The sequence below is a fragment of the Arachis hypogaea genome, chromosome 13, assembly GCF_003086295.3.
Source record: "Arachis hypogaea cultivar Tifrunner chromosome 13, arahy.Tifrunner.gnm2.J5K5, whole genome shotgun sequence".
NCBI classification, from domain to species: domain Eukaryota; kingdom Viridiplantae; phylum Streptophyta; class Magnoliopsida; order Fabales; family Fabaceae; genus Arachis; species Arachis hypogaea.
This window is the reverse complement of record NC_092048.1, coordinates 43827102-43841261: the sequence shown is the minus strand read 5'-3', so window position 1 is coordinate 43841261 and position 14160 is coordinate 43827102. Positions and strand designations below refer to the sequence as shown.

Genomic DNA, 14160 nt, shown 5'->3' with positions numbered 1-14160 from the left:
TTTTTAATAACTAAAAATAAAATTTTTGAAAACTAATGTTTTGAGAAAGCACAAGTAAAACAAGAAAAGACACAGAACAAGAAAAACCAAAGATCAAACAAGAAAAATAAACAAGAACAACTTGAAGATCAAGGAAGAATAAAGAACACAAATTCGAAAATTTAAGAGAAAAAGATAAGAATGCAGTTGACACCAAACTTAAAACATGACACTAAACTCACAAAAAAAATTAAAAATTTAATAAAGAAAAATAATATTTTTGAAAAATTTTTTTTTTGAAAATAAATTAAAGGACTCAGATTTGATGACTCTATAGCAACAAAATAAATTATTCCTAATCTAACCAACAAAATAAACCTTTAGTTGTTCAAACTCGAACAATCCCCGGCAACGGTGCCAAAAACTTGGTGCACGAATTGTGAATCACACTTTTCACAATTCGTACCACTAACCAGCAAGTGCACTGGGTCGTCCAAGTAATACCTTACGTGAGTAAGGGTCGAATCCCACGGAGATTGTTGGTTTGAAGCAATCTCTGGTTATCTTGTAAATCTTAGTTAGGAGGTCAATTATAATTATCAGTTGACTTGCAAATGAACAAGGGAACATAAAATAAATACTTGGTATGCAGTAATGGAGAATATGTTGGAGTTTTGGAGATGCTTTGTCTTCTGAATCTCTGCTTTCTCCCTGTCTTCTTCTTCACGCACGCAAGGTTCCTCCTATGGCAAGCTGTGTGTTGGTGGATCACCGTTGTCAATGGCTACCATCCGTCCTCTCAGTGAAAAAGGTCCAGGTGCGCTGTCACCGCACGGCTAATCATCTGTCGGTTCTCGATCATGTTAGAATAGGATCCATTGATCCTTTTGCGTCTGTCACTACGCCCAACACTCGCGAGTTTGAAGCTCGTCACAGTCATTCAATCCCTGAATCCTACTCGGAATACCACAGATAAGGTTTAGACTTTCCGGATTCTCAAGAATGCTGCCAATGGATTCTAGCTTATACCACGAAGATTCTGATTAAGGAATCCAAGAGATATTCATTCAATCGAAAGTAGAACGGAGGTGGTTGTCAGGCACACGTTCATAGGTTGAGAATGGTGATGACTGTCACGGATCATCACATCCATCATATTGAAGTGCGAATGAACCTCTTAGATAAAAACAAGCGTGTTTGAATAGAAAACAGAAATAGTTGCATTAATTCATTGAAACACAGCAGAGCTCCTCACCCCCAACAATGGAGTTTAGAGACTCATGCCGTCAAAGAGTACAAAGTTCAGATCTAAAATGTCATGAGGTGCGAAATAAACCTCTAAAAGTTGTTTAAATACTAAACTAGTAACCTAGGTTTACAGAAAATGAACAAACTATGATAGATGGTGCAGAAATCCACTTCTGGGGCCCACTTGGTGTGTGCTGGGGCTGAGACTTAAGCTTCTTACATGCCTGGGCTGTTTTGGGTGTTCAACGCCAGGTTGTAACCTGTTTCTGGCATTGAACTCCAACTTGTAACTTGTTTCTGGCGCTAGACGCCAGACTGCAACATGGAACTGGCGTTGAACGCCAGTTTACATCGTCTATCCTTGAGCAAAGTATAGACTATTATATATTGCTGGAAAGCCCTGGATGTTTACTTTTCAACGCAATTGAGAGCGCGCCATTTGGAGTTCTGTAGCTCTAGAAAATCCACTTTGAGTGCAGGGAGGTCAGAATCCAACAGCATCAGTAGTCCTTTTTCAGCCTGAATCAGATTTTTGCTCAGCTCCCTCAATTTCAACCAGAAAATACCTGAAATCACAGAAAAACACACAAACTCATAGTAAAGTCCAGAAATGTGATTTTTAATTAAAAACTAATAAAAATATACTAAAAACCAACTAAATCATACTAAAAACTAAGTAAAAATAATGCCAAAAGCGTATAAATTATCCGCTCATCATGGATACAACAGCTCCGGGCGCCATCAGCCAGCCAGACACGTTATCTCCGACCAGTACAGAAGATCTCGTCCGAGATCGACCTCCAGTTTCAGGTAACCCTCGGAACAATTATATTATTTGACTTCGATTTATAAAGAAAAGAAATGCATTATATTTTGGAACTTGATTTATTAAGAAAAGTATTATATTGGAGTTTCAATTTATCAAGAAAAGTATTATGTTTTGAGTTTTATTTAGTTAAGAAGAGAATTATATTTTGAGTGTGAATTATTGATGAAAGGAATGGGAGGTGTGATGATGATAATTGATGAATGAATTGAATGATGACGAAGATGAATTTGATATGGAAATATTTTGTGGGGATTGTATTTATTTATCGCCCACCAGATTTGATAAGAAATTGTTTTGTGGGGATCGTGGTTATTTACCGCCCACGTATGTGCTGTTTTCCAATTGAAAACGTCTGTAAGGATCGAGGTGGTTTACCGCTCACTAGGTGAGGATCGTTGTACTGTACCGCTCACCAGTTTTCAGGAGGACGATTCCCGGGTTAGATGCCGGACATGTCGGGTTGGCTATATAACTGACAGGTGAGACTTATCTGCCATAAGGCAGACATACATCATATGCATATGTGTGTTTTATTTGATTGTGCATTAATTGGGCTTGCTTATATGATTATTATGCTTACCTGCTATATTTGCTATCTGCTGTATCTGTATCCTACTTGTGTTTGCTATGTCTGTATTCCTTGTCTGTGCATCGTAGTATTGAAGGATTGGAGGAAGGCGAAAATTAGAGTTTAAGTTAGAAATTAAAGGAATTAGAAATAAGAACCTTAGATAACCTACCCTATTTATGGTTTTTCATTTATTAACTTTAAGATTTAAATCTGAGTGTCGGATTTCTAGGATCACCTCTGACTTTTTCGGGACCTTATATATTATGTATATGGGCACCATTACCATGCTGAGAACCTCCGGTTCTCATTCCATATCTATGTTATTTTTTTTTTTTGCAAGTCGAGATGTGCCTCGGTGAGCATCTGGAGGTTTCTTTGGCAAGCGAAGTTAGGAAGTTATATTTTGGGGTTGTTTGTTATGTATATATGTGTGTGTGTGTGTATATATATATATATATATATGATGTTTAATCCTCTTAGAGGCTTTTTGGAGAACTATGTGTTTTCTTTATGCATGTTGGGTTATCTTGGGATATATACTTATGCCTATATATGTATTTATACTCCGGCCAGCTTTAACTTTGCAGGTTGCATCCGGAGCTTGATATTCTGTATTTTGGTACTCAATTCTTTGTATATACTCACGTCTTACCCTTATCTTTTCTCCGGTTTTACATTTACGAGTGTAATGCGCTTTTCTTTTCGCGGTTTTTACTTAAACCTTTCTTCAAAGCTACTAGTTACAAATTTTTTCAACTATATCTATGTATATATTTTATTCTTAGAGGTCGTAATACTTCACACCTCTGTTTTATGACTTAAGCATAATGCTCTGTGTGGTAGAGTGTTACATTATGGTATCAGAGCAGTTCATTCCTGTAGAGCCCGAGGGACTGACTGACTATGCTTCTGGGCATACTCTGGTTGTCTGTACATGCTAAACTAGGTTATCTAACTGATAAATGTGACATGAATGTTCATGACCATGCATTTGGGAGTTTGAAGCAATAGACTTGCGATATTGAGACCGATCACCTTGATATCACTTGTTTGGTGTGAACAGGAACCAGATAGCAACTCGTGAACGTGGTCGCAGGCGACGCAGAGGTAGAATAGGTACTACGGACCCTAAAACAATGGAAAACGACCCTATGAACTTTTTGGCTACCCTGAAAAATATGGCTGCGGCTATGCAAGCGATAGCCGAAGTGCTAGGGAATCAAGCTGGAAATGGGAACGTCGCTAATGGGGATAACGGGCCAATGACGGTTGCAACTTTTCTAAAGATACATCCACCGATCTTCGGAGGAACCACAAACTCTACTGAGGCCGACAATTGGTTTCAAGCGATTGAGCGGACTTTACAAGCACAGCAAGTCCCTGAAGATCAACGTGTTGAGTTTGCAACTTATCAGTTAGCGGATGAAGCCCAGTATTAGTTGCAAGGGATGCATCGCCTTTTGTAGTAGGGTGATGCTGCTATACCCTGGGATGTATTCTGAACTGAGTTTTACAAGAAATACTTTCCTAACTCGGTCAGAACGGCTAAGGAGCTTGAACTGCTGTAATTGAAACAAGGTCAAATGTCGGTCGCTGAATACACGAACAGGGTTTGGAACTATGACAGCTTGATTCCGCTTCCTCTGTGGTTGTTCGGCCTGGGAGCAGTACCAAATTGGGTCAAGCACTCGTTCTCTAACGCACTTGTGCTGTGATCGGTTGAACCAGTCACTAACAAACTGTTAGTTCGGAGTCCCAAAATCATGGCGACGTCCTCCAAAATAATTGTGCACTCGTCGTGTGGAAGATGAAATGTGTGCGTCTCATGACGCCACCTTTCAACCAGTGCGTCTATGGTCGGACTATGATACATGATCCTCCCAGTCTTAGATATATGATAGAACTTGCTCTCTCTCAACTGTTCTTCCACCCTAATATCATATGAGTCTATCTGGTGTAAGTGTCTCGTGCAAATTTCTTGAACCCTGAAAATAAAAAATAATAATTATCAGTGAATCACTATAATTAGTCCATGACTACTATTGCTAATAAAATAAATTAATACTCAGTTTAGTAAGAATTATAATCAATCACTAATAAATTACTACAAATTTCAATAATTACTAAATACTAAGTCAATTATTAATTACTAACCACTACTATAAACACAAAAATTACTTACATATGCAGAATGTCAAAAATATTCTACAATATGATCCTCAGCACGTGTGATATCATGTTTTCCCATTTTCGTCTTCCTTTTATTCTACATAAAAAAAAACATATACTAAAAATTAATGACAATATTTTTTTAACAAATACTTAAGATAAAAATAAACTAAACTTAGTAATAATATATACAGATAATTACTAATATTGTTCCTTTTTTAATTAATTAAGCATTTAAACTAAAAAATAATTTATTAAATATTACAAACAAACCTAAAATTAGTAAACATATGCTAAAAATTAATAATATTAATTCTGCTATTTCAATAAATAATTAAAATATAAAAACCCTAATAATACATATTAACCATAGTCGTTAAATAGTAATCAAGGCTAATAATTTTAAGTAAAATAAAACTAAAATTTGAATTATTTAGAACAAAACTAAAATTATTACATAATACTGTTTCAGAAAAAAATTAAAAATAAAACTAAAATAACTAAATAAATTTTTTTTGGAAAAAAATTACTTAAAATAAAACTAAAATTACTAAATAATTGTTTTTGAAGAAAATTGTTTGAAATTAGCCTAAAATTTTAATTATTTAAAATAAAACTAAAATTACTAAATAATTCTGTTTTAAAAAAATATTTAAAATAAAACTAAAATTATTAAATAATTGTGTCTTTTGAAAAAAATTATTTGAAACAAGCCTAAAAATACTAAATAATTCTTTTTTTTTTAATTATTTGCCGTTTATTTTGTTCTACTTTCAACTTAAAACACTAACTAACTACTTATGGTTTTACTTTCAGCCTAAAACACTAACAAATTAGACTAAATAACTACCTAATAATAATATAAAACATTCAAAAAAAAAATTACTTGTGTACGTGCTACCGTTTTCTTTTAACAACTTGGGAGTAAGGAGGAAACTTACTCTTTAAAGTAATAGGAAGTGGGGACCGAAGAAGTTTTGAATGAATGAAGGAAGGGTGTCGTTGCCTTGTTGGTTTCAGGTTAACGCGTGAGGAAGAGGGGGGCATCAACGTTTTTCATTGAACGGCGATGACTTTTTTGTTTCGCCAGTAACCACTATCACGATGCCGTTAAACACTATTGTTGGCCAATTTTGGTAGTATACACCACTTCTGGCCCAGTATTAAAAAATAAATTCTTAGATTTTATAGTGTATAAATCGGATGGTTCAAAAATTTGCGTATTAAAAACACAAATTAAAAAACACCACCAAAAAACACAACACCAAAATTAAAAAGTCAAAATTTGTTTCTTTGACTCTTTCTTTTCCTAAAAACCGTGATTACCTATATTTCGTGGGATATAGGTATTTAGCTTCTTGTCTTCTACTGATTTTGATATGAACAAAAGTTCTTAGTCAGTATCTAAGAAATTTCTCTCTAAATTAAAAGCTGAAAAGAATGCGTACGTAAACATGAAGAACTTTTAGCGATAGAAAATGGAAGTAGTTAATGGATGGAACACCTTGCAGCACACGGTATATGATGAGAAAAACCATTGACTTTATATTTACCACTCAATAGTCAGTTTAGTCGCAATACTTGTTTCTAAAATACTAATGAGTGGCCTTGGTGATTAAAAGAAACTTCTTGTTCTATCCCATTCCCATGGCTTCAAACCGCTTTCATGTTCTGCTCTTATGGCTATCCTTGTGTGTGGCTCTGGCAGATGAAGTTGCAGTTGAGAACATGTATATTGGGTTGGATGATATTCTCTCTCCTCTTGATAGTAACACGACACACCCATCTTGGTTATCAAGTTCTGGTCACTTTGCATTCGGCTTTTACCGTCACGGTGATGGCCACGGCTATGCCATTGGAATATGGCTGATGGGTGGAACCACCAACACTGTTGTGTGGACCACTAACCGTGACGACCCTCCACTCTCATCTAACTCCACCTTGCAATTAACCGTAGAGGGCCTACTTCTGAAGCAAGGTAGTGATGACCGAGGACAACTCTATGTGCCTTCAGAGCCAGCAGGTTCTGCATCCATGCTCGATTCCGGTAACTTTGTGATCTATAGCCAAGAAAGTTCTTCCTTTGTTGTGTGGCAAAGCTTTCATCACCCAACTGACACCATATTAGGAGGCCAGAATTTAACTATTCTGAACCAGCTAGTCTCTAGCAGGTCCACTTCAGACCGTTCCACTGGACACCACTATCTTGCCTTTCAGGATGATAACAACCTTGTTGCTTATCCCATCAATAGCTCTGGCACCGCTTCTGATGCTTACTGGGCTTTCAGGGATCAGAACATTTATCATGGGACAGAGTAAGACATGGTGTTATGTTTATTTCTTCTAATGAATGGTTGCTTGGTTCATAGTTTTTCACTGAAGAAATGTTATCCGCTTATAATTTTGGTTTAGGGTGGCACAGTTGAGTCTTGACGCTAAAGGCTATCTCTGCTTCAGTGTCTTTCAATGCTTGGCTAATAACACTAACCAGCAAATCAAGCAACAGAACACTAGTTCAATCTACCGCGCAACTCTTGATGTTGATGGAAACCTGAGATTGTATGAGCACCTATTTGACGCAAACTCATCATCATCACTTCTTGTTCATACGAATACGGTGTGGCAAGCCTTGACTGATGAATGCCAAATCAAGGGGTTTTGCGGCTCCAACAGTTACTGCTCCAACACAAGCGGCAATGCTAGATGCCACTGTTATCCTGGTTTCGTCCCCTACAACAACAAAACCAGTGGTGGTAATGCCATGTTTCTGGAGTGCAAACTGAACTACAGCAAGGATGATTGCGAAACAAGTGGTGGCCGAAACTATAACATTGTTTCCTTGGAGGAGATGCAGTGGAATTATGACTACCCATATTGGGCTAAACTAATGAGCATGGAAGCTTGTAACAAGTCTTGCAAGGAGGATTGTGATTGTGCAGCAGCATTATACACAAATGGCCGATGCAACAAATATAGTCTTCCACTCAGTTATGGCAGAAAGGCTCCAAATGCATCAGATACAGGCATGGCACTCTTCAAGGTTCCTTCGGAATATGTCATCAGGAAAAACACTACCACCTCATCTCCCAAGAATCCTAATGCCATTGTTAATAACCGGAGAGGTCTGATACTGATTCTAGCCTCTACTTTGGGTTCCCTTTCATTTCTCTGTGTGGTCTTTGTTGTGTCTATTTTCTTCATTTATAGGAGCCAAGTTCATAGATTTACGAAGCTGTCTGCAAGTTCAAATCTTGGATTCACCGAGGAATGTTCGCTACGCTCGTTTTCCTTTGATGAACTTGTCAAAGCAACTAGTGGCTTCACAGAGGAGGTAGGCAGAGGATCCTTCGGAGCAGTTTATAGAGGCACAATAGGAGAGAATAGCAAAAGGATTGCCGTCAAGAGAATAGAGAAGATTGTCGATGAAGGGGAGAGGGAATTCCGAGCCGAAATCACTGCCATTTCTAGAACTCATCATAGGAATCTGGTTAAGCTCATTGGCTTCTGTATTGAGGGGTCAAGGAAGCTTCTTGTCTATGAATACGTCAGCAATGGATCTCTTGCCAATCTTCTCTTCAAGACTAAGAAGCATCTGCCATGGAAAGAGAGACTCAAAATTGCATTGGATGTGGCCAGAGGAGTCCAGTATCTACATGAAGAGTGTGAAGTTCGTATTGTCCATTGTAATCTGAAGCCTCACAATATACTAATGGATGAACTATTGACGGCTAAGATATCGGATTTCGGATTGGCAAGGCTATCAAAGCCGGAACTTTTGAGTATTAGACCGGACAAGAACGAGGTTAAAACCGGGTACTTAGCACCTGAATGGCAAAAGGAGGCATTGGCATCGGTTAAAGCTGATGTTTTCAGTTATGGGATAGTACTGTTGGAGATTGTATGCCGCAGAAGGAGTATAGAAGTAAATGTTCCATCACCGGAGGAGGTGCTTCTTTCTAGTTGGGCATATCATTGCTTTGCAACTGAGCAGTTACATAAAGTTGTTGTATACAATGAGGATGAAAAGCAAGACATGGATTGGAAAACACTGGAAAGAATGGTGAAGGTGGGGCTGCTGTGTGTTCAAGATGACCCATCTCTGCGTCCTTCAATGAAGAATGTCATTTTGATGTTGGAAGGATGGAAAGATGTTCCAATTCCCCCATCCCCATCCTGTTAGGCTTCTTAATAAGTTTATAATATCTATCTGTGTAATACATACTAAGTTCTCTGTATTAGCTTCCATGCATGGGACTTGCGCCAGACTTGCGCCAAATAAAGGTGCTATTTCTTTCTTTCCATACATGACTAAGTATTCTTTAAATTTATTTTTTAAACCGTCTTTTATTACACTAATTTAAAAACTTAAAATAAATATATTTAAAAAATAATTTGAATAAACTTAAAATTCAACAATTTAATTTTAAATTTTTTAAACTCTAACACATTCTAAAATACCATTTAAATATCTCAAAATACATATTTTATCCTATTAAATTTTTTACCGGCTCGTAAAATCTAAAATCTGCAGTACCTTCTGTTGCCGCGTTTCTCCCTATGTGGCGCTCCTTCCATGCCCTGCGCTTCTCACTACCCTGCACTCTTCCCTCGTTCTTCGAGCTGTGCTCCTCTGTCGCACCGTGCTCTTTTCCGTCCCATGTTCCTCTCATCTTCGTGGCGCTTCAATCCTCTACCGAAATTTAGATGTATAATGCGCTCTTTGTCTTTCCCATCTCCTCTAGTACAAAATTCTATCTTTCTAATATATGTTTTTATTTGTATTTAAGGAAAAAAAGCTTCATGTTTGTAAGAATGGCTTGAAACTATTATAATTTATAGCTAAATAAACATAATAATTGCTATCTTCACATTCATCTTTTTATGATTTTTGATTATTTTATGTGTTTACGAAATATTTGATTTATTATTTGTTATTTTAGATGTGTTTACTTAATTTTATCCAAAAATTTTATATTATATATATTTTCGGATGTGTTTTAAAAACATTTTATTTATTATTTGTTATTTTGAATGTGTCTTGAATATAATTAAAAATTATATCATAAATCAAATCACTTTTTTCAAGAAGCACCACCAAAAAACTATAAATAATAATTTTCAGCCTCTTGTGATAAAATATTTTATCTTTTTAAATCTATGTTTCTATTTGTATTTGAGAGATAAAGATTCATTCTTGTAAGAATGATTTTGAAGCTATCATAGCTAAATAAACATAGTAATTAATATCTTTATACTTGATTGTATCTATTTTTTTATGATTTTTGATCATTTTGAATGTGTTTACAAAGTATTTAGTTTGTTATTTGTTATTTTAGATGTGACGTGTTTACTTAATTTTACTAAAAAAAATTATATTCCATGTATTTTTGGATGTATTTTAAAAATACTTTATTAATTATTTATTATATTTAGATGTGTACCTAACAATACTAAATAAAAAATAAATAAATAAAAAGAGAATTTTTTTACAGCCAAATGCATATAAGAAAATAGAGGTATGTGTTTAATTGGTTTGGAGTATTTTTTTTAAATGTATTTTTTATGTTTTAAGATAAAATAACTAACAAGAGCTTAATAGTGTAAAAAATAAAAAAATAAGAGAATTAATGGATATAAAAATTAATTTTTTTAAAAATTAAAAAATTAGTGATTAAAAAATTATTATAATTAAATAATTAAATTTAAAAATTATCTAAAGAATGATATTTTAAAAAATGAATCTATTCATAATGTTAGTTAAGTTAATTTTGGGATGAATTTTCTACAAATTTTGTTGTTTTTTGGTCTTTGGGAACTATCTATCACGGAGTTGTTCAAGTCGTTGTCTCCCCTATAATAAGTAATGGGAGCTACTCAAATGAAGATGTAAAAAACATCTTTTTATGAAGATGCTTTGTATAAAAGTGTGATTTATTAATTTGGCCACACTTCAAATAAAAACAACACTTTTATAACATATCAAAATCTAACTCTACAATCCATCATCTAAAGGTCAAAAAGAAAAATCATCACATGAAGACAATTATAATATCTTCATGGGAGTACCCACCGTAAGTAATAACTCGTTTTAGTTGCAAGTTCATTTGTCCCTACTTCAGGAAGACTTCCAAAAGTCTTGCTGTCGAACTGTACAAAACACTGTCGAAGTAATTACCTTTCCTTTATTAATTTACTTAGGATTAATTACTTTTTTTTTAGGTTTATAATTTTATTAAATTTGTAATTATAATTTTATAATTTTTTTTAATTGGGTCTATACACTATTTTTAACTTTATAATTAAGTTTTTTTCGTTCAAAAAACATGTGGTTAAATATTTAATTTGATTTTTAATGGTGAGTATTTTTAATTTGTAAAAAATATTTTATTAATTCTAATATTTTTTATATTAACAAAAATTTAATTATAAAATTAAAAATAATATAAATATTAAAAAATATAAAAATTTAATTATAAAGTTGATGAAATTATGAAAACTAATAGAATAATTAAACTATTTATTAATATGAATGAAAGATGTTCCAATTCCCCATCCCCATCCTGCTAGGCTTCTTAAATAACTTTATAAATATGTCTCTGTAATATGTACCAAGTTCTTTGTATTAGCTTCCATGAATGGGACTTGCGCAAAATAAAGATACTATTTCTTTCTTTCTATAATGTTAGCTAAGTTAATTTTGGGTTGAATTTTCTACAAACTTTTTTGTGTTTTGGTTTTTGGCAATTATCTAACACACGGGTTGTTCAAGTCGTTATCTCCTCTAAGCTGGAATTTAGTGATATGTGTCCCCACTTGCAGGGAGACTTCCCAAAGTCTTGCTTTGCTAATTATACAAAACACTTTCGAAGTAATTTCCTTTCCTTTATTAATTTAGAGTAATTACCTAAATCAGTCCCAAAGATTTTAAAATCGAACATTTTAGTTTTTAAAAAAAATTAATACACAGATCAATTCTCAATGTTTTACTCCGGTAGATAAATCAGTCCTCAGTTCATTTTTCGGCAGAATAATTACCCAGATCAGTCCTCAAAGATTTTAAAAACGGACATTTTAGTCCCCAAGAAAAACTAATGTACAAATCAATCCCCAACATTTTTCTCTGTAGACATAATAGTCCTTCGACCAAAAATAAAATAAAATAAAATAATTATTATTATTAATTGCACAATAATATTGTACTATATTTTTTAGACAAAAATAATGATAAATTTATTCATTAAATTCTTATATAATAATAATAATAATAATAATAATAATAATAATAATAATAATAAAATTATTAGAGATTATTTTACAAGAAATTCAAGGTTAAAACCGTTTGATATTTTTGTATTTAATATAATCAAAAGATGTCCTATGTGAAAAAAAAATGTTTGTATTAAAAAATATATATTAAAAGAAAATATTTTAATTTGCATTTATATTAAATACATATCTTTTTTAATACAAACATATTTTTTAAAATAGTAAATTTTTTTATCATATTAAATACCAAAATATCAAATAGTTTCAACCTTGAATTTCTTATAAAATAATCTCTAATAATTTTATTGATTATTATTATTATTATTATTATTATTATTATTATTATTATTATTGAATGACTATATATATATATATATATATATATATATATATATATATAAAAGAATCTAATAAATAAATTTATTATTATTTTTATCTAGAAAATACAAAAAATAATGGTATAATAATAATAATAATAATAATAATAATAATAATAAATAAATAAATAAATAAATAAAATTATTAGAGATTAGTTTACAAAAAATTCAAGATTAAAACTATTTAATATTTTTGTATTTAATATAATCAAAAGATGTACTATTTTAAAAAATATGTTTGTATTAAAAAATATGTATTTAATATAAATCCAAATTAAAATATTTTTTTAATATATATTTTTTAATACAAACATATATATTTTTTTTACATAGGACATCTTTTGATTATATTAAATACAAAAATATCAAATGATTTTAATTTTGAATTTCTTGTAAAATAATCTCAAATAATTTTATTATTATTATTATTATTATTATTATTATTATTATTATTATTATTATTATTGTTGAGTGACTATATATATATATATATATATATATAAGAATTTAATGAATAAATTTATCATTATTTTTGTCCAAAAAATACAAAAAATATAGTACAATATTATTGTGCAATTCATAATAATTATTTTATTTTATTTTATTTTTGGACAGAGGACTATTATGTCTAACAGAGAGACACGTTAGGAATTGATTTGTACATTAGTTTTTTTTTTGGGACTAAAATGTCCGTTTTTAAAATTTTTGGAGACTGATTTGAGTAATTACTCTGCCAGAAAATAAACTAAAAGTTAATTTGTCTGCCAGAATAAAACCTTAAAGATTGATCTGTGTATTAATTTTTCTTAGGACTAAAATACCCAATTCTAAAATTCTCCAAAATTGATTTGGGTAATTACTCATTAATTTATTAACATCAATGAATGAATCATATGAACTGTGCATATAACGGACATAGGCAATATTGGATCATAAACAATAAAACAAATTATTACTTATGTGGCAATTCCTCCTTGCCCAACTTCTAATTCCATGTGAAAAGAAAAATGTTAATGTTAATGTTGCTGTCTCCCCTGAGTTGATTAATTATATATGGTTATGTGCATTGTTTCTGTATTACTTTACTTCCAAAGAGGCTAGCAAGTTGGAATAAATTATTTTATTAACCCAGATCATCCATATTGAATTATCAAAAATATAATATGATGCGAAAGCGTACTTTTACTTGTAGAAATCAGAAATTGATGGAAGGATTTGGATCTTGTGGTTCTTTCGATCTTCCTCAACCAAAGCCTTCTATATTCCTAGGTGACTGAACTGCAACATCTTTGATGGGGAAAGAGCAACAAAGGCGGCTTTGGTATATTAGGGACCGAAATCCTGAAGGCCTATTTATATTTGAGCATGACACCCATTAAACCCTAAAGCCCAAATAAAATAGTATCTAAAGTCCAAAAGATAATATATCTAAAATCTAAAAGATAATTATCTAAGGAACAAAAGATAATATTTGGTTTTATTCTCATTTAATTCCAAATCAAAAGTAATAATAACTTATTCAATTTAGCATTTATAACAATAAATGAGATCACCATTATATAAGTCATTTAATTTGAAATAGCATAACTTGTGATTATAATTAATATATATATTGCCCACAAACAAATTAGGAAATTAAAATAATTTCCTAACAATCTCCCACTTGGGCTATACATATATTCTTTCTTGATATAATCACATCTTATAAACTTTATGCGCGT

General features: G+C 32.2%; 1 protein-coding gene across 2 annotated transcripts; it reads left to right on the top strand.

The window, feature by feature from the left end:
• Positions 1–6133: 6133 nt before the first annotated feature.
• Positions 6134–9670, top strand: LOC112738239 (G-type lectin S-receptor-like serine/threonine-protein kinase LECRK3). 2 transcript variants are annotated; one of them, XR_011869686.1, is made up of 3 exons: positions 6157–7111; positions 7209–9077; positions 9328–9670. XR_011869686.1 is itself a non-coding variant. In XM_025788589.3 (2 exons), exons 1-2 carry the CDS (start codon positions 6444–6446, stop codon positions 8974–8976), a joined length of 2436 nt encoding a protein of 811 aa, XP_025644374.1. In that variant the 5' UTR covers positions 6134–6443; the 3' UTR covers positions 8977–9097. The 2 variants fall into 2 exon arrangements, 1 of the variants encoding a protein (XP_025644374.1); XM_025788589.3 differs by lacking the exon at positions 9328–9670 and having other exon boundaries at positions 6134–7111; positions 7209–9097.
• The last annotated feature ends 4490 nt before the right edge of the window (positions 9671–14160 follow it).